Source organism: Gambusia affinis, linkage group LG05 (genome assembly GCF_019740435.1).
Source record: "Gambusia affinis linkage group LG05, SWU_Gaff_1.0, whole genome shotgun sequence".
In the NCBI taxonomy this organism is placed as follows: Eukaryota; Metazoa; Chordata; class Actinopteri; order Cyprinodontiformes; family Poeciliidae; genus Gambusia; species Gambusia affinis.
This window is the reverse complement of record NC_057872.1, coordinates 24,025,460-24,045,584: the sequence shown is the minus strand read 5'-3', so window position 1 is coordinate 24,045,584 and position 20,125 is coordinate 24,025,460. Positions and strand designations below refer to the sequence as shown.

Genomic DNA, 20,125 nt, shown 5'->3' with positions numbered 1-20,125 from the left:
TGGTAAACAATCAATTACTTTTGACAATTATTTGGAAAATGACTTGACATTCATATCACATTGAGGAGAGGATGAGTGGAGCCATGTATTAAAAGATTTTGGGCAACAACTGATGAGCCATGGCTAGGATATCCAGCATGACAATAAACAGAAACACACAAATATGGCAACCAATTTTTGGCTCAGTGAGAACCAATCAAGGTCTTGGAATAAGAACCCATTAGAAAATCTTATGGAGGGAGCTGAAGCACTGTGTTGCCCAAAAATCTGAGATGTGTATGGAGGAGTGGGCCAAAATTCCTGCTGCAGGTTTACTCATCCAACCTGCTGGAGCTACTGGAAACGTCTGACCTCTACAACAGAAAACAAAAGATTCTGTACCACATATTGAGCCCTATTGTTTGCATTTTATCAAATACTTATTTTATGCAATAAAATGCTAATTAATTATTTAAAAAACATACAATGTGATTTTTCTGGATTTATAGTTTTTGTTTCTGTCAAAGTTTAATTGTGCCTGTGATGGAAATTACAGACCTCTGCATTCTTTGAAGGGGGGAAGCATAAAATACTGGCAAATAGTTATTTTTCTCCACTGTTTAACAATGTTTATTTCAGTAGCCTGGTTCAATTTAAAATGTAAGAATCATATTATTCAGATTCATTTTACACAAAGGGATTTCAAATGGTAATAATTTTGGTTATGCAAGCCATAAGCAATTAATTGACATGTAAGATATCTCAAAACAAAATGTTTCAGTGAGTAGATGTTTTTTTTTTTTTTTTAAAAAAGGCAAGCAGCATATCACTTTGGTTGAAAAGCGAAAGTTGGAGAATAAGGTCCACTATTGTATAAATGCAGTTGAGTTTAATCATAAGAACCAGACTTTCAACATCTTTACATGAATTTGGTTGAAACAGAACTTAAAAAGTAAAACTTTCAAAATATTTTTGCTAGGATAAATTAAGATCAAGGTTAGTTAGTGGATCAAAAGATGTCTATTGGCAGGAGGGTAACTTTCAATTCCAAATTAAATGCAATTCTCATTATTAAGCTGTAATAATCAATGAAAAATACAGGTATAAAATATAACTGATGTTGGATATTTTGCGACACTAAAAAAAGACAAAAAAAATTCATTATCTGCTATTACATGAAGCAAAACCTTTTCCTGATTTAAGTCGGCAAAGAATATTATAACATTTATAATTGCTAAGCCGTGATAAAACTTTTTCATATTCAGAAATGTACACAAATTTTCTTAATATCAGGTGGAATCACTGTTTAAGTTGCATGACTTTGCACACCTCTTACAATAACTGTTTTGCCCATTTCTCAATGCTTCATTCTTTTTCAAAAGATCATAACAACCAATATAACATTGGTCATTAGGGTGAAACACTTTAATTTTTATCAGATATAACATGTCACCTGTAATTAAAGGCTCTCTGTGGTATGGTATTTGGAAAAGCACCAATCTGGTTCTGTTTTTATTATTATTGTTTTTGAGGTAATGGATTCTTCCTCGCTGAGTGACCTTTGAGCCCCTTTCAATTATCACAATCTTCACAATAACTTTTGCTTTAAGTTTGATGTGCTCATACTCCAAAACTTCCTCCTCCCTGATATGGGGCATTGTTATGCTGTTTATTCTTGCACACTTCATATGGGAAAAGGTTGTTTGTTCAATATCTGGTTCAACTCACCCTTCTGCAATAAATCCAAGAGTTTCACTTTTTACGTTGATTTAAAGACAGACCTTTTCTATGATATTCTCATGTACTGACGTGTATTTGTTCTGAAAGTCCCAGAAAAATGTGCAGGTGTTCAGGATAATTCAGGAGAGTGACAGCAAACCTCGTGCGCGTTCACGAGACATATACAACTTTGTTCCCTGGAAACGACTCATTCAGTGACTGACGATTACAGATTTAACGGCGCTCTTTATCTCTTTTAAAACTGAGCCGAACCGGTGCTGACCGCAGTAAGTCGCCGACGGAGCCAGGTTAGTATTATTTAGTTCGTCAACCAATAGAAGAAGCTGCCGGTTGGACTTCAGGCAAACTAACTTCCCTGAGCTAGCGAGTGAGTGAGCGAGCTTTGTTAGCCTGCTAACTAGCTGAGCTGACAGAAAACAAACGACAGTCTGCCCCTTAGGCTGCTGGAGCAACAACTTCAGCTGAAACACGGGCTGTGACTATGGAGAGACCAAGCAGCTCTAAAGGTAAGACGCGGACCCGGGGACGTTTCTAGCTAATTATGAGTTCTGTGAGGAGGTTATTTTATCTGCAGAAAGCCTCTTTTATTTAAATAAATAGGTGTGAACGGCATTATCATGCATTAACCCCCCTCGTTCACATGAAAAATGACTGGTGCATGCTGTATGTTGAGAACATCCGCTTTCAGTGCTAACAAAATGAGCTTTCTTCTCAGGTCTCTCCTTATGCTGTCAACATAAATCCTATCTGTAATTCACAGACGGAGCTCAGTGCACGGAGGAAGCCTCTCATTCCGTAGGAACCTGGCGGATATGAGCACCGAGAGATGAGACGGCACATGTCACACCGAGGCAATAATTACAATAACAGTAGTAATAATAATAAAAGACTGGGAGGGATATCAGAGTGAAGCCGAAACCTTTGTTTTTGAGTGCTGTGAGAGTGTGAGATCGAAGTGCCTATGGCGGAGTTAGGGGAGGACGGAAGGCTCCCTCCGGTTCATTTCGGCCACACGGCCGTGCCCAGCGACGAGGATGCGGGGAAGACGCATTGCGAAGTGTCGGTTCTGAATGGAGACTGTGGGATTTCGGAGAATATGATGTGCTCAGGTTCCCCGGTCACACCTGGCAGCCAAGCCGAAGTAGAAACTGCCAACACCTCTGTGGGGCCGGATGCCAAATCTGACATACCTCGCCGGAGCAGCATTATTAAGGTAATCTTTGAAGTTGGGACGATCTGCGCTGCATTCTGGTGCTGAAGTTACAACCTTCCTGTTGGGGTAGCTGTGCATGTGGTGTACAAGGTGTTTCCTTAACCACACACCAGTAATTAGGTCATCAGAAACACACCCTGTATTATGTGTGACAATAATCTCACATAGAGTTCTTCATCTTTTTGTGTATGAGGTCAAATAATTGAAACTAGAGTAGTCTTTGTATTTATGTATAAACCTAAAAAAGATGTGTGAGAGCACTGAAGGAGGAAAATAAATCAAAACTCTTGACCCTAATGATGGCAATCCAGACAATCTTTGATGTCGTACAGCAGAGGTCAGCTCCAATTGCTGGTTTAATCTTAGGTCTGACACGACTTATTGTGGTTCATTATTAGCATATCTAAGATATTATTAACTTCCCAAAACAATGGCCTAAGTTATTTTCTGCTAAAAATGATTTTTGAAATAAAATAAAAAAAATCACCTCTTGTTTTTTTTGTCAAAAAAATGATTTAGGTATAAAAAAATATCTTAGGTAAAAATGACAGTCCACTATTTTAGAACGATGACAATATTTGAAACAAAATGCAACGTGGGAACCTCAGATCCCTAGGTGTAATGCTACATGACAAACTTGGCTGGCATTTCCAAAGCAGCACACCCTGATGTACCATTTGTTTTCTTGCCACTGACTAGTTGGCAGTACCCCGAATGGTGGAGATAAGGTAGCTGGTAGCTTCTATAGTGGTGTTAAGGTGGTTTTCACAGTGTGTATTAATGCATATTAAGGTATATAGTGTTTGAACCAGTAAAATAGGCAGGTAGAACTAGTGTTTTGAGAGGGGGTCTCAGTTATTTCAGCTATTAGCAGGCAATAGATGTTCCCAACCACCGCAAATCCCCCCTGGTCCACTGTAATCCAGTTAAACCTAGTCATGTGTTCTTAAAGGGATCCTGCTGAGCTCTAATGTAATCTTCAATATCATGTTAAGTAGTAACAAGAAGCTGATTATCAATTTAAGTCAGTCCAGAATTACCAACTTTATATATGAATGCTCATGCTAAAAAGAGATGAAATAGGAGCTACTATAGGAGGACCAGAAACAGAAGAGGCTGAACAAAACAGTCCACAAAAACCAGATATATTATAAAAGGATGAATCAATTGAATGCTTTAACCAATATAAACTGTAAGGGATTGTAGAATGACTTGATAAAGAGATATGATACAGAGCAAAAAGCAAAAAACAGGAGGTGTCCAAATTCTGCTGTTTGGAAATACTTCTGGTTGTGACAAACCCAAAACAGTTATGAGGGCCACTCATCACTCTTAAGGGTTACTCAAGAGCTGCCCTAACTTAGCCCAGCTAAAGTAATTTTGTTGTAAAGTGGTACTGTATAATGAGCAGAATAGCAGAACAGCCCATTAAGCACTAATAAAATACATCTTTTAGTAGATGTGTATAAGATGGTTATAGTGGTAACAATTAACATGGTAGGAAACTTTTGTTAAGAGGTTGAACAAAGATTGGCCTGTATCATTTCTTGATACTGTTAAAACTTCCTTGAGAAAATTCAGGGGTATGAATAGTATAATCTGCTCAGATAACTGAGATGATAAAGTACTTCATGTAATTTAGGGCATGTCAAGACTTTCTCATTGATTTACTTTATTTGATTAATGATGTAACGCACATCAATTTCACTGAAGTTGCATCATGGAACAGTGATCTAAGCAGTGAATAAATAGATAAGGACTCTAAAGTTCATTACCTCACAGTACAGTGGCAAAAATAAAAACGTTAACTCACTTATGAGTTTGTGACAATATTGTCATATTTGTCACATCAGGTCTGAGCAGGAGATGCAGCAGGCTGCAAGTGTTTCAGGTGAAGACCCTTTTCAAACATGTGCATTAATCTCCAGGAATTAGGGTTTCTGTATTACATATTCAGTTTTGCTTTTATTTTCTTCTGTTTGCTTATTTTTATCTCCAGCTGATTTTGATGTTGTTTTGGTTTCTACTTTGCACTTCTTGTTTCTTCATATTTGTCTTTAGTTGTGGCTCCACTGTTGAATAAAGTTAAAAAGCTAAACAGAATGTTTTGATCAATATGGCCTCTATCCTGTCATTAAATATACTTTTAAGTATAAGGCAACTTATTTTCATAATGTAATTTTGTATTTGTAGCAAGTGCAAAAAATTTACATACTATGCTTCCCCATTCCCTAAACAGAATGTCTTCCTGTAGAGAAAATACTATAGTCACAGGTCATTAATTGCAGCAGAAGAGTTAGCAGTGGGCTTTGCTTTCTTACCACACAAACAATGTTAAATTTATAGACACAGACATTGTCAGTTTGTCTCAGCAGTATTCAAAACATAATGTTGCCATTTTAGACTAGTTTGATACTAAACACTGTAAATTTGATGAGGAAATTTATTTAAAGTTTGTTTATTGTTGTATTTTAGTTAAGTTTAACATTAATTGAATGGTAGACATTTCCAGTGCTGCCCTCTACTGCACTGAAAGATTACATCCAAAATTGTACATACAGTCTTGGATCCTTCAAAGAAAATCATTTTTGTATGCATTTACTACACTTCTGCCCTGATGGAAGTGATATCATCTGTTTTCTAATCTGACAAATCTCTTGACTATTATTGCCAAAATATTCATATAAGAAAAAATAAACTGAGTTCTGCCCAAGTATCTTCAAGAGAGTTTCACTGTAGAGTAAGTCCTTCTCAGGATTTTGGTGTTCACATTAAACGTGACAAGCCTCGTTACTAATTTATTTAAATATCTAGGATTTTAATGTAATTCTCAATCTTCTCCAATGACTTCTTTGATATCTTCTCAGACTGATTTTTTAGCCAGTGGAGACTGTTTGGAGCTGTGGGTGCTCTGTTTGCATGCCACAGCATCCTGGTTTCTATCAAATTACTTCAGAGGAGACACTCAGGCTTCTCAAAACAAAAGGATAAGATCATATCCAGACTTCTAAAACAAGAAGATGTTGTGTATGTGAGACTATTTGTATATGCAAAACTAAACTGGAGTATTTAACAAGTTGGTCTATGGTCAGGCAGTGCTGGGTATTGAATCAATTATAACATTTTAATGAGAATCACAGAATGACCATAAAAATGATTAAGGTAGGCTTTGAAAGTCAACAAAATAGGAAACATATGTGGCCTGTCAGGCATTATGTGGTAACAACATAATTTAAGCATTTTTTTTTTACAAAATGCAGAAGAGACTGCAGCCAGTAGTGTAATTTTTTAAAATTATTTTAAGCTCGTTGCAAAAATTAACAGAATTTCAGATAACATGTCAATATATTGCAAGCTGAGGTTGTACGTTTAAAAAAAATAATTATTAGATGATTAATGTGCCATGATGTTTACAGGAATTTTAGGTTTTGGTTTACGTTTATTTTTGAAAAATAAATCAAAATTTTTAAAACAAAAGCAAACATTGAATGAATCCAAACATTATGGATTCATTGCCAACCCAGTGAAGAAGTTCTGGCAAAACAACGTAGTGTTTATTTTCTTACAGTTTGAGAATAAATCAATTACGAAATGCCAAAAAATAAGATAATTAAAATATACATATTTTTAAATACTTTTCTCAGTCATATTCTTGCATTTTAAATCTTGTTCTACTTACACACACACACGCACACAGAAAATTAAATTAGGACATTTTTTTTAAATAGTTTTATTAAGTTGGTATGCATGGCTACATAAAAAGTTATTAATTTTAATGTGCTCTCTTTTATGATTCAGTGTTGCAGACTGGCTGCCTGTTACTGCTGGGGAAGAAAATAAAAACTTGACCTCAGAAAACCTTTCACCAAGACGTGACTCTGCTGTCGAGCATACATACATGTAATTCATGGGAAATATGTATATATTAGGACATCAATGGAGTTTTACGTTTCAGTCCAAACTTTGTTCGGTTTCTTACATTACATGTGAAATATTGCTTAAGCAGATGTTGACACTTCCTGGTATTGCATTAGTTGACAGTATGTTGAAAGCCTTTGAGCATGGGTCTCAAACTCCAGTCCTCAAGAGCTGCTGTCCTGCAGTTTTTAGATGTGCCACAGGTACAAAACACTGGAATGAAATGGCTTAATTACCTCCTCCTTGTGTAGATCAGTTCTCCAAAGCCTTGCTAATGACCTAATTATTCTATTCAGGTGTGGTGCAGCAGAGACGCATCTAAAAGTTGCAGGACTGGAGTTTGAGACCCCTGCCTTTGAGAGATGTTGGTGTTGCTACAGACAGCAGATTTTTAATGTACACCCTGTGAATGCTGCTGCAGCTGTCAGTCTGAAGAAGGAAGAATGGAGAGCAGTGGAGAAAAAATTTATGTAGAAGAGGTAGCGGTTCTCTTAATTTGAAGAACTTTTCTGAACTCTTTTAGTGATGCTTCCTGAGTGATTACTGGGAGCAATGTGGGCTTTGGATGGACCAATTTACTTCATATAGCCTCAGTTAACAGTGAAAAGTAATCTCATCTCTGCAGAATAAGTTTGTTATAGAGCAGACTACATATTTACTATATATTTACAAAACAGTTTGCCATTTTCAGAAACCCATACAAGACGAGTAACAAAGGTATCTATCAAAGGAAACCAGTTTATGGCATTTAATCTCTTAATTCAATGCAACTTCCTTTCTGAGTAAGCATTCGGTGACCGTGTAGAGAAAAACAAAACAAACACTTTGCCAAAAATAAACTTCCTTAAGAACCAGAGCCAAGTTCAAAAGCGGCCATGTGCCTTGATCAGCTGGATGTCAATAGGAGAAGAAAGTGAGAAAAACACAGCAGAATGTGACCAGGAGTACTTTCTATGAGAAAGGACAACAAAGACAGAACACAATAGCAGCAACTATTAACGAGTATGATGTTACTTGCTTTATCAATATAAATGTAGTATTCATATTAAATATTATGATTTGTGCAACAGTATGTGTGGATGATTTGACGACAGGAGTTCATATAGTCCACTTCCATGTTGCTCCATAATTATCTCAGAATCTTCAAACTGAAGCTGGTTTTGTACAGGTACTGAAAAGTTATGTTGGTAATACTTTTGGATGTTTAGATGATATAAATTCTAGTTCAGTTTATGTCTGTTGATTAAAATTGTAGTTCTGTTTCTCTTTGGAAGGGACACCTGGTAAAACACGTCACTATATGTTGTACAGCAGGACAGTCATCAAATTGTTCTTCATCCTATGTTGAGTTATCAGAAAACATCTTGGCATAAAAGTGTAATCATGGTGCTTTCTGTAGAGGTAGCTTCAGTCAAAGAGATTTTCTTTCTGCCTCTGTGTATAGAAACTAATATTTAGCAGATAAAAAGTTTAAATTGTACGACTGAAAGAATTTACTGGATCTTAGTTGATTTCATGTGCTACATTATCTTCCCTCTTCAAGTCTGAGCTTTGCTCCACTCATGCACACTCAATATAAATTAAAAAAAAGTTTGTTTCTTTTAAGCTGATGGTAATCTGGACCTGGATTTGGTATTTTGTTGTTTATCTTTATTGGAGCCCTTGGTTATTATCAGTGGGGGTTTTTTAAACTAATTTTCTATACCAATTGTGCCTAAATCATAATGACGCTCCTTTAAAGGGTAATTCCAAAGTGAACTGAGAATGAACATTCAGGGTTTTATTCTCTGATTTAAGGTTTGATTTATGTTTTTTTTCCCTCTAGCTCTGAAACTCAAAGTGGGTTTCACTCATGTTTTGGAATTCTAAATACCCGATTTAATTAAGGGGAATGAAAAGGAAAAATAAACGATTTACTAAGTTAAGAACCATATTTGGTGAAATCAAAGAACTGGACAAGAGTTCTTACTTATTGGTCAGATGTTTCCTTTCTCTGAACCAAATTAAGTTTCTTCTTTGTGTTTCTTTAACTCTTGGCCACCTATCTTTGGGATTCAGGTTGATTTGATGGTGATTGAGCTTCTTCTTCTTTGATGCTGGTTCTGTGTGTTTCACTGTTGTCTATTTGAGGTCTCCAGAGATGCAGTTTCATAACTTGGTGAGCTCTAAGCTCGTACAATGAGATAACAGATTGGAGAGTATTCTTAGAAATGCCTGTCTGATCATAAACATCGCATATTTTGACAATTTGAAGCCTGCTGTCTATTGAACAAACAATTATTTTACATGGATTAAAGCACGGTGAGTGATTTCTGCACACATCTTGGTCAGAGTATGAAAATGTGCATGAAATCTCAGGACTTGCAATACTTCTGTAGAAAGATTACCTTACACTTTCGTTTTTTTATTTAGAGAAAAAAAAGTTCATCCTTTGAACTTCTACTCATCGGTCAAACCATTTCAGCCAACAATCTTTCTTTTTTAGTTTGTTTTCACTTTATGGATATAAATTTTTCTTTTACTCTGCTCTTATTGCCGGTGAACATGACCAAACCAAAAGTTCACTCCTTTTTGATTTACTTTTGCATGAGAGATTTTATTCAGCCATTTTTAAAGTCCAAAATTACTGTTTGGTTCAAAGATTTAAATACTAACAACTCTATTGTTTGTAATTTATCAGAATATATATTGTAGTGTCTTCCAGGGTTTTAGGTTATTTAGAAACTTTATTGTCTAGTAATATTAGCAGATATGTGAGTGGTTAAATTAGGAGTGTGTTTCTGCTTACAATAGACAATCTGTCTTTTCTGTAAACTAGCATTCTTGACAGTGTTGGTGTTGGACATTAGCCCAGCCTCTGTCTGTGTATTGATGGGGAGTATTGACGTTTCTGTCAATGTAATTCTTTCCTTTTAAGATCACCAAACAATTTAAGACTTATTTCAAGAAAATATTCACTTTTTAATTAAGAACTTTGCTGATTTCTGCCGTCGGGATGCACAGATTCATTTAATTACAATAAATGTCTTTTTCTTCTTCCTATTGAAGACGGTTAGCGTTTTGATAAAGTCAAAGGGGAGAAAAGGCTTCTTAAATTTATAACTTGTTTTTTCAGTGGCTTTAGGCTCTAATATCCTTTGTTCAGTTTAGCATACTGGCCCAGTGCCAAAGGAGAAATCATTATGAAAATGTTCATTGGCTTAAATGATTCTTCTGTCATGTCAGGCGGCTCACTGCAAGGCGTCGTGATGAGGCGCAAGAAATAAGTGAAACTTGGTCAAATCATTTAAATGTGACAGTTGTGGCATTTGATTAGTAATGCAGCACACAGATGGGTTAGATGTTCACTGAGTCAGAGTCAGAAATGTCTGTTTACGCATAAAGAAAACTACTTGTACTACCAAGGTCTGTCAGGCACAACTCTTATTCATGACTGGAAATGGACCAAATCATGTCATCCATAACAAATATGAATGATCCTCCAAAAACCGAGCCCAAAGGAGAGTTTATTTTATCATCAAGCATCACAAAACACATTCTTCTTTAAAGATGCAGCAGTTTGATTACCATAGTAATTTTTTTTTCCACTTGTGGGAAACAGATTTAACCAATTTTCAGTAAATAAAAGCTGCTGCTCATCATGCCTTCATCTGCATGTAGAGCAGGTTGTGTTTTTTTCCTATCAGCTACGAGTTTTTAAATGGCAGTGAGGTGGTTGTGCAGTTTAGGTAGCAGTGGTAACAAAGCACTGATGTTCTCACCATCAGAGCATCGAGTTCTTGTTAAACTATTTCTCTGAAGTGATGGGAGGATGTGGTTGGGACAGTACCAACGACACTCTCATAGTATTTCGGCTGTAGTAGTTTGCAGTTATCTGCTAGCTGTACAGCGTTGTTGTGGGTGTGCACATGCATATTCTGAAGAGTTTTCTACCTCAGGGCAGATTTGAGGATTTTAAAAAGATGCTTGGGTTTTGATTTCCTTTCAGAATAGTTTTTCACCTAGAAAGTAACTATTGCGTATCATTTTATATTAATATATCATGCAGGTTACAAGACTTTCTCTCCAATAAATCTTAATCAAACCATGTTTATTAGGGCTCATTTTTATGTACATAAATAATGGTTTATGTTGGTTTCCCTTCTGAGTTGATAGTCATGTTGTACCATTTATTTTCTTTAGTCTTTAACCATGCCTTCTCTGCATGGATTGCTGTGCACATTGCGGTCTGCTTCCACTGCAATGTGCACAGCAATCCATTTATCTGCCACTTAGTTCCCCAGATTAAATGCCCTGCAGTTGCTTATCTTGAAACAGAATGGAGAGAAACTGAGGAGGCTGGAGAGAACAAGTCAACATGAAGTTCTGACTCAGACATCGATGATGAGCAGAGAGCACTGCTAGGAAGAACTGATTGTTCCGTACCTGTGTTTTGTGGTATAAAGTAATGTCCTTTTCTGCTGCATTTGCACTTTCTGTCCACATGCAGACAGGGTAGATGAAAATACTTTGCAAAGACGATGTATTATAAATCCCAGCAGATTATCATCACAGTATTCAACAATATTTGATATTGTGCAGCCGCGTTTTAGTGTCTTCTGCCTAAGGTTGTCAAAATAATCAAAATAAGATATTTGCCTCAAAATCCTTCTTGCAGCAGCTCAAGCTGAGCTCCTGCTGGAAGTTTTAAACTCAGCTAACATGGTGAAAACATTCAGAGAAGAAAAAGTCTGCGACTTCTTAGTCAACAAAGTAACCAAAAGTGCATAAATCGGACTTATTTTCCATGTGAGGCAGCTGGACTGAAAAACAACAAACTTCTAAAGGATGCCATATGCAAGCTGTGCTAAAGCTATATGCTAACGCTACAAGTGAATTTCCTGCTGGGAAAGAGTGAGAGGTTTTTAAAAAGGTAACTAAAAATTCTGTATAGGTAACAAAAAACCTCCCGGACGACATAAGATAACTTTATCCATTTAAAGTTTAGCTTAAATGTTCAAACATTTGACATTTAATTATTTTCCTTTTTTCCTTTGAAACTTATTTTAATTGACATGAACAGATTTTGACCATTGCGTTGGACACTACAGCAGCACTAATGGCTTTCATTCACAATTTTCAGACAAGAAACAAGCAAAAAGAAAAATGGGTAGATATGCAGCAACGGTAAAAATGTTAGAGGCCAAACCCTCGACTGCTGCGTCAAAGATTAATAATCTGACGGTCACTCCACTACTTCACAAACAGTTTTCAATATTTTTAGCTCTTTTACTTTTAATATATATTTTAATAGAAAATAAACTTAATTACTTGTAAATGGGATTAGTGTCTTTCTGACTTAAATAATTAATGATATTTTTAGTCTCCACAGATTTAATTAAAAATCTTCTTGTGCTCCAAATATTACAGTGGATTATTCAGATACACTGTTAAAAGTAGATCACCATGTTTTTATATAACAGCTTCATATTCTGAGGCTCCTGTGGGCTACGCTTATTTTCCACATAACAGTTCAGTCATTGGTGAATTATAACCATCCTGTAAGTGGGCGGCCGGTGGCAGAAGCAATAATGACCCAATGGTTACAGTTTGCTTCCCACTTTGTGTCTCACTTAACATCCTGTCAAATAAATAGAATGTCTCGGATCCTTTGTCTGCATTTTTTATCGTCTTTTCACAGTTCTGCCAGAAGATAAAAACTGTGGAATCACCCTGTTAAAAAGAGAAAATGATGTGCCAATTATGGTGGAGTCCAAACAAGTACTTCACAGGCTTAATCATGATGCATCAAATTATGTTGTCAGGTCAAGGCTGTTGTCATAATGTCTGTCTTGCTTGTCTCATGGATGCAAAAGTTATTTTTAGCTGCATTTTGGTCTGACGGTGTATGAACTGCTTCTGAAAATGATTCCCCCTTGTTGCGTGGTCTAGAATTGCTATAGGATATTTTTAAAATTATAATCAATACAAGATCCTACCCATGCACAGATCACAGCCTGAACTTTTATGCAACTTTTTTGGATAGCAGTATTTGTACGCATGTTGGATGTGTTATTGTTCTAAAGCAAAGATTAATTTTTAGCTCCTGTACGGTTACAATACGTTTCTTTTGAAGATGATCTGGGATGAAATATAAAAAAATGTTTGGTTTATGGTATGAAAGATTCATACAGTGACATGGAGATTTCCCTGATTTTATCTACCTGGATCTCAACAATTACCTAACTCATAAAGTCTAATAATAACAGAGTGAAAGACCAAACGGTACCGACGGCCTCACCAGTAATGATGGTTTAATAAGATTTTGGTTTCAAAAGTTCTGACAGTCTCACCGTTGACAAGAATGTGGTGAGTTGAGTGTTTGCATGTTCATCTAAACTGTCGAATAATTTGGCAAATAATACTGAGAAGCAAAGTTAAGCCCATAATCAAGTATACCCACTAGTTATTTAAAATTTTACAGCAAGTACTTTACAACTGGCAATACCTCCAATAAATGGTCTACTAATCGTAAAGGAAGCATTCAATGATTGTAATTATATTGATCAGGTACTTTTCTCTCGTCTCGGTTCAGTATTTCTGGCTGGTAGCCCTGCAGCCGACTAACTACCTGGCTCAGGGAACGAATCAGTCAAGTTGTTACAACATTGACTCAGTGTTGACAAAGAAACTGCAGGTAATGAAGTGTGAGTTTTATGACTCACTCGATGTTCAGCTTGTCCTCGTCATGGATGTCTTAACATATTTAGCTGTACCAATTCCACTCACTGGTCTGACCATTCTTTCCGCTCTCTTAACATTTGAGCAGCAGTAAAACCTAAAAGCATTTATTACGGAGCACACAGGGAAATGTACGTCTGCTGTAAACCATCTTTCAACCTCTAAAAAATATTCAATGTTGTATAGATTTTACTCCTGGCTGAAGTGATACTTGTCTGTGTAACAAAATCCAACACTTTAGATAATGCCGATAAAACCAAAAACAGGAAAGCCAGAGTACTGCATATTGCTGAAGTCATAGCAAATAGATCCCAGAGGGTTTTTTGGAAGTACAGAAATTAAATGTTTCTCAGTAGCTGCAAGTAGTTCCAAAGACATTAAAGGGAAAAGAAATTCATGGAGCTTTAAAAAGAAAAATCAAACAAATTGACTACCAGTCACCAGGTCAACAGTTCGGTCATTAATTTTCAGATTGTCATCACTTCACATACTGAAGCCAGACTGAAATCTGATTTAGTCATCATTCTCTAAATGTTGGAGTGAATAGAGATTCACCTGTAATACTGAAGCTGTTAATTACTGTGTGTGAACAGGATTGTGGCATATTTACTTTCAATGCATTGAACATTACATCGCCAATCATTTAAATCTTGTGGTTCTTGTTGGAGAGAACCATTTTGGCATTGACAACCTGGTAGCATTATGTTACTCTGTAACAACAATGTAAGTTAGTAATGTCACGCGTCATCAGTTTGACCACAACCGTCTTTTGGTGCGTTTATTCATCTTTGGTTTCATAAGTTGGTTTCTGAATGACTCACTGCGCTCTTGGGCTTCCAACGTTGTAGCTCGAGACGTGATGAAGGCAGAAAATGTGTTTTAAACTCATGAATGTTTAGGGGCTTTTCTTCAAATCTGGGTCAGACATTCACTGGGACAGAGTTTTATGGAGTCAGTGTTTATATATAGTTTTTCTATGGTATAATGAAGAAAAAAAATGCAATCAGAAGTTTTATATGTTTTTATCAATCATATGTAAAAGGACTGCTTCCATTGTTCCAGTGATATTACTGTTTGGCCCAGATTTTCATTAATTGTGACCAGTTCTTGTGTTACTAGCTATTGCACTTTATTCCATCTTTTTTTAACAACTGGTCACAAACTCCCGTTAGGTTTAAGATCTGTGAAGCTTCCCTACTAACTCTACTAAAGGTTCATTTCAGTGTTTTTTTTATCTTTTGTGCAAATGTGACATAGCACTCTACCATGTTGGAAAACCCAGGCCACTAAAATATTGATCCAAATCTTTGTCCACAGAAATGTTCTTCTGTAAAGGAAACACTCCCTTGGATTTGAAGAAACTCTATATGCAGTATATCTGGATGCTTGTTTTCTTCTCTAAAAAGGATGCAGCACATGCACAAAGATTCATCTGGTGAAATAACTTTCACACTAGTCTTTTGTTTACCATCTTTGGACATCCTGCAGGATTTCATTGGGTTCTTTTATTTTTTAGGGGACACAAGTGGCTTTTTTGCAACTTGTGCATAATCTCATGTGTGCACCAGACCTTTCATCTTTTCTTTGCAGCTTCCTTTCCTTTGTTTCTCCCTTCCTAGCTTTCTCATTTCATTCCTTCTTTCTTCTATTCTGCAATATGACTTTTGGTTTGTTCTTCCCACCTTCCTTCTCGCTGTGTTTGTTGCATGTATCTGTTCCATGGTAGAATTTAGAGCTATGTGGTTTGAGTCCTGAAAAGACAAAAATTTTGACATGAGAAATGCTTAGCAACCCTTTATCCTTGGACATGAATATCCACACCTGCAGACGTGGAAAGACGAGGAAAATGTATTGCTACATCTACAGCAGCTTTAGAAGATGGTTCAGACAGCAGTACACGCACTTCACTCTTATTTATTGTGCACTACATATTTCTAGTGACATCTCTGATTTACGTTACCATCAGCAGTCAAAGCAGAACTTAAAGGCTAATGTATGGTGCAGCGTGATTCAGGTCATTACAGTTGATGATGGCGTAGTTGGAACAGTAGAGCAAAGAGTAATGAGTCCCATGTGATCTGTTCATAACTGCTCATTGAGCCAGAATAATGAAATTTTCACTCCATTAGGGGATTCAGAGTCTCTTTTGGGATCTGTCAGCAGTTGGACCTACTTTGACTTTTTTATTTCCTTCATCCTATATAGTCATGTTTACCCTTCCTCTCTCTCTGTACATATATGCCGTCAGCCAGCAAACATACAGTGAAGAATTATACTAAAAAAAGAACTTGGGTAGACCGATTGTGTGATTTTTATTATCAAAAAATTATATTGTTGCTCAAATATCTATTTTTCTTCTACTGATGGTTTTAAATATACTTAAAATATCAACATTCTATTTGGGTATGAATATTTTGCCCATAGTAAGGTTGTAAAAGCCATAATTCTATGTCGATTTTGTTGTTTTGCATAATTCTTGGTTGCAGTGAAACTTTATTGTAAAAACATTTCCGAGGCAAATTTTTGAGTCATTTCAAAACAGAGTATCATGCTAACGTTAGCTTTCTACTTGCTGGTACAAAATGTGAATTTACACATTTTGAATGAGATTTCATTAAAAACACACAAAATTATTTATATTTTAGATTAAGCATTATTTTATTAGATTTAATCTTTAACTACAATAAGTTTTTTAACTGAGTTAGTGAGCATTAGAGCACATTTTAGCATTTAAAACTTTGTCAAGAATTGAAGGTGTGGGGAATGGTTGTCTGGAAGAATGGTTAGTGATACCGATATTGACTGAGATTACTCACTTTTTGATTACAGTGTATTTTTTGCATTAATTTTGAGTTGGTAGTGACAAGTTTTTAATCAGATGTGGTTTGGCTCTTTATTAGGACCAAATTTTAGGACATTTGGCTTGGCTGCAAAAAAAAAAGACAAGATAATTTATTCAGTCAGAATTTATGTGTGTCGTTGTGAAACAGCAGAAAGACTGTAAAAATTTGACAAGCAAAATCTCAATCATAGTGCAATTATTATTAACTATTTCATCATCAAAGAATAAGGTGCTCTTATATTAAAGAAATGATGGATGAGCTAATGTATTTTTGCCATAATTTGAAATAATACAAAGTGTTCTTTGCGTGGATTGTGTGTAACCACAAAGTGTGATCAATACCTCTGACAGAACATGTTCTCACTGGTGCTGCAATTCTTCAGCTTTGAAATATTCTTTTCAGCTTGTGCTCATAGAGTACTCATAACATGCTTATAACCACTAAACAACTCATGTAAAGTTCTGTAAAAGATTAAACTCTGCAGATTGTTAAATCTTGTTTATAGCTCTGTAGGAAGGTAATTTAGGGATAAAGAGATGAATAGATAAGGTCTATTGGACTAGATGGAAGACTCTGTTCCCTATAAAACTACTGCCTGGTGAAGCTAATTTTTTTTTTTTTCCGATTGAGCATATCTTGTATTTTAAACACCATTTTAGGACTAAAACTGCAGAGAACACCTTCCACCACCCGACCAAAAAGAGACTGTTACATAAGAAGTATTCTTCCACTCATGCAAACATTCAGACAAAAAAAAAAAAAAACGGTGTATGCACAATTGTTTGAATTTTTTTTTTACTGGCTAAAGGAAATCCTGAAGTATGCCTTAAATAACACTCTGAGAAAATGTGATCACAGCTCAGTGTTGCCATGAAGACAAAACTTCCTTATCCTTTTCTCTGTTGAGGATTATCTGCAGTCATGCATTGACATTTAAGCTGCTCTTCTGCATGAAGTTGCAGAAAGTCTAAAAGACTGAAAGATTTATTTATTTCCCATTATTGGTTTTAATTTTTTTCAGTCTTTGTTCTCCAGGACTACATTTAAACATGACTTTTATCACCAATTCGAAAAGGTTGTTTTAAGCCAAGCTGGTTTACACTCTCCTTCAGACAAAACCCTGCTAATTGTATTGGTATTTAGCATAGAAGTAGAAGCAGAGTGCACCACAGCATAGCAGATCCCTGTGTGCCTCTTGCAGGAGCTGCTGAGAAATTATTCTGCACAGAGATCACAGGGGAAACGCTAAGCAGAGAAGTCAAATTTATAATTGTTAACATAGTCAGATAGAGTTTTTAAGTGTGCAAGGTTAAAAGAAGAAAGCATTGAAGTCTTTGTCCTGCAGTACATAAATAGTCAACATCTGATTCTAATTACACGTGAATCTGGAAGGGTCTGAGCACTCCCCAAAGACAATAAGATCAAGGGTTTCTACTGGAGAGCAGCACAGGCTATTTTTGTCCCAACATCATAGATAATAGATTCCTTTGGTATCAACCAGCTCCATTTGGCCCACACATTATGGCTAAATGGGATTGTCAGAATGTGCAAAATAGGTGTTAAGAGTCCAGAATGTAAAATGGTGTTCCTGTGGTTAAAAAAGGAAAAACATTATCCACATCCGTCTGCTGGATTCGAGTGGGCGACACTCTCCTGGGGGGATATTCCCTGTTGCATTTCCATAATAAGCAGCGACGGCTACCTCAAGTCAACCCTGCAGAGTCGGTGCTGTGATTTTGACAGAGAAAATATTCAGCAGGAATAAATAAAAACCAGGCAGGACAATGTAACGTGCAAGGCCCTACTTGAGAGAGTTAAAAATGTGGTGAGTGAGCTGGAGACTCATTGCGGGATGTAGTGAGCTGCCTAAACCTAATTACAGTAAGCAGAATTGCACACTAGCTGTATTTTTCTGCTTTGCAATCTATGTCCTTATTCAGCAGGTTTACGTTTCCACAGAGTTATTCTTTTCCCTAGTCTATTCTGTTAAATTAGTGCAGCCTTCAAAATGTATTATTTATACTTTTTTGGTCAGTTTGTCATATGTTTTCTGTAATGGAGTATCAGGGTTAGATTTTTTTCTTTAATCTTTCTGGTCCGTTTTATGAAAAGTCAAAATTTGATCATAAAGACAGCATTTTATTTTTGAGAATAATGACAATTTAAGAAAATAAAACTATTTCATTATTAAATCAAAAAAATTGGGGGAATGAAGTGAAAACAAGAGCTTTACAAAAGTTACAGCACTGAAACCGCTGTGTTCTACAAAAGTTGATAATTTTCCAAACTGAAAATTAAAAATAACGCATCCATAATGACTGATGTAACTGTTGCCATACTGATTATGATTTGGACAATTTGTTCTCAACATGTTGCATTTGGGGTATTTTTTTTTTTTTTTTAAAAACCTCTCTCTTCCAAACATTTAGGCTCATTTTATTATGAAAAAGTATTTTGATTTCCTTTAATTGTTGCAGTTTTGTCACTTAGACTTTTTGTTCATCTTTGCAACAAAAATTGCATTGTTTGAAATATTTATCCACATAAACATCCTGCCAACTCTTTAAGATTGTCCAGTAGACAGTCTGCTTTGACTGAAGATAACCAGCAGGAGGAGCATATGTTTTCAGGTAAAAATGGTTTAAATTCACTAAAACAAACAACTGTAAAGATGACAGGAGACACAAACCAGTTTAATGTAACAAACCTGTTTGGCTCACTGACAGCAGTTGTCTTACAAATGAACTGAAAGTGAAAGTAAACTGGAGTTGAGAACAGATGTGTCCACCAGCTGAGCCAAACGCGCCTGCTCTCATGCTTCCTGTTCGTTAATCAGGAAGCATTCAGGTGTGCAGAGGAGACGTAAATCAACCAAATCAAAGTCGACTCTTGAAAATGATATAACAGAGCTGCACTTTAAAAGAAGTGGCTGCAAAAACAAGCCCAAATCATTACCCCTCCACTACTGCACTTTACTGTTAGTATGAAGTGTTTGTTCTAATGCATTATACTAATATTTGGTTTTCTCTTAACATCACACAATAAATGATGGCCAGACATCTATACTTTAGTCACATCTGTCCAAAGATTCCTTCATTTGGAGGTTACTTTGCAAAATTTATGTTGCCACATTCCTTTTTAAACAAGACCCTCACAATGTAGTAGTTTTCAAGTCTCTATTGTGCAGAAAATAAAATAAAACAAGCTGCTATTAACTGCTTAATAAGTCAGGCTTTCTGTACAGGTAGAACCGACACTTGGCTGGACAACAGACATGCTGCTCATAGTTTGCCAAGTGTAGTTTTAAAATGCTATTACCTAGTAAGTGTGATGGATAATGCCCTTTGATTTTGCAGGCCATAAATATTTCTGGTTATTATAAACAGAAATGTTTTCCAAACAGGTGAATTGGTCTTTTAGGCAGCTGACTCTCTCAAAGCACCAGGTGAGGGAGGGACAGCGTTGAGTTTTGTTGTTTCTGGATGTTGCTTATAAGAACCTGATAAAGAAATTTTGGGGTTTTCAAAAGTGTAAAATTTTTTTAAATCTTGAAGCACCTTGATAGGAAAAATTGGCCGATACCAATGAAAATGCTTCTCATATTCAACTAATTTAAACTTGTGTTTAATAGCCTACTGTTGTACAGAAATAAAGGCATAAGGACATTAATGATATATAAAACACTAGAGTCCAATTTTAAAACATCTGGTGA

The 20,125-nt window shown here is 36.0% G+C and overlaps 2 protein-coding genes across 4 annotated transcripts in view; one reads left to right on the top strand and one right to left on the bottom strand.

The window, feature by feature from the left end:
* The window catches only part of LOC122830627 (raftlin-like), a 192,332-nt gene that overhangs the window by 150,747 nt on the left and 21,460 nt on the right, over window positions 1-20,125 (bottom strand). The gene's annotated exons all lie outside the window — the stretch shown is intronic.
* Window positions 1,877-20,125, top strand: part of LOC122830626 (inactive phospholipase C-like protein 2) — a 39,731-nt gene continuing 21,482 nt past the window's right edge. Inside the window, exons 1-3 of one of the 3 annotated variants that reach the window (XM_044116133.1) lie at window positions 1,877-2,006; window positions 2,159-2,225; window positions 2,480-2,932. In XM_044116133.1, the coding sequence (XP_043972068.1) occupies window positions 2,681-2,932 (252 nt within the window). In that variant the 5' untranslated portion in view covers window positions 1,877-2,006; window positions 2,159-2,225; window positions 2,480-2,680. Of the gene's footprint in view, window positions 2,087-2,146; window positions 2,226-2,479; window positions 2,933-20,125 lie in introns of all 3 variants that reach the window. The other 2 variants (XM_044116131.1, XM_044116132.1) reach the window with 2 other exon arrangements.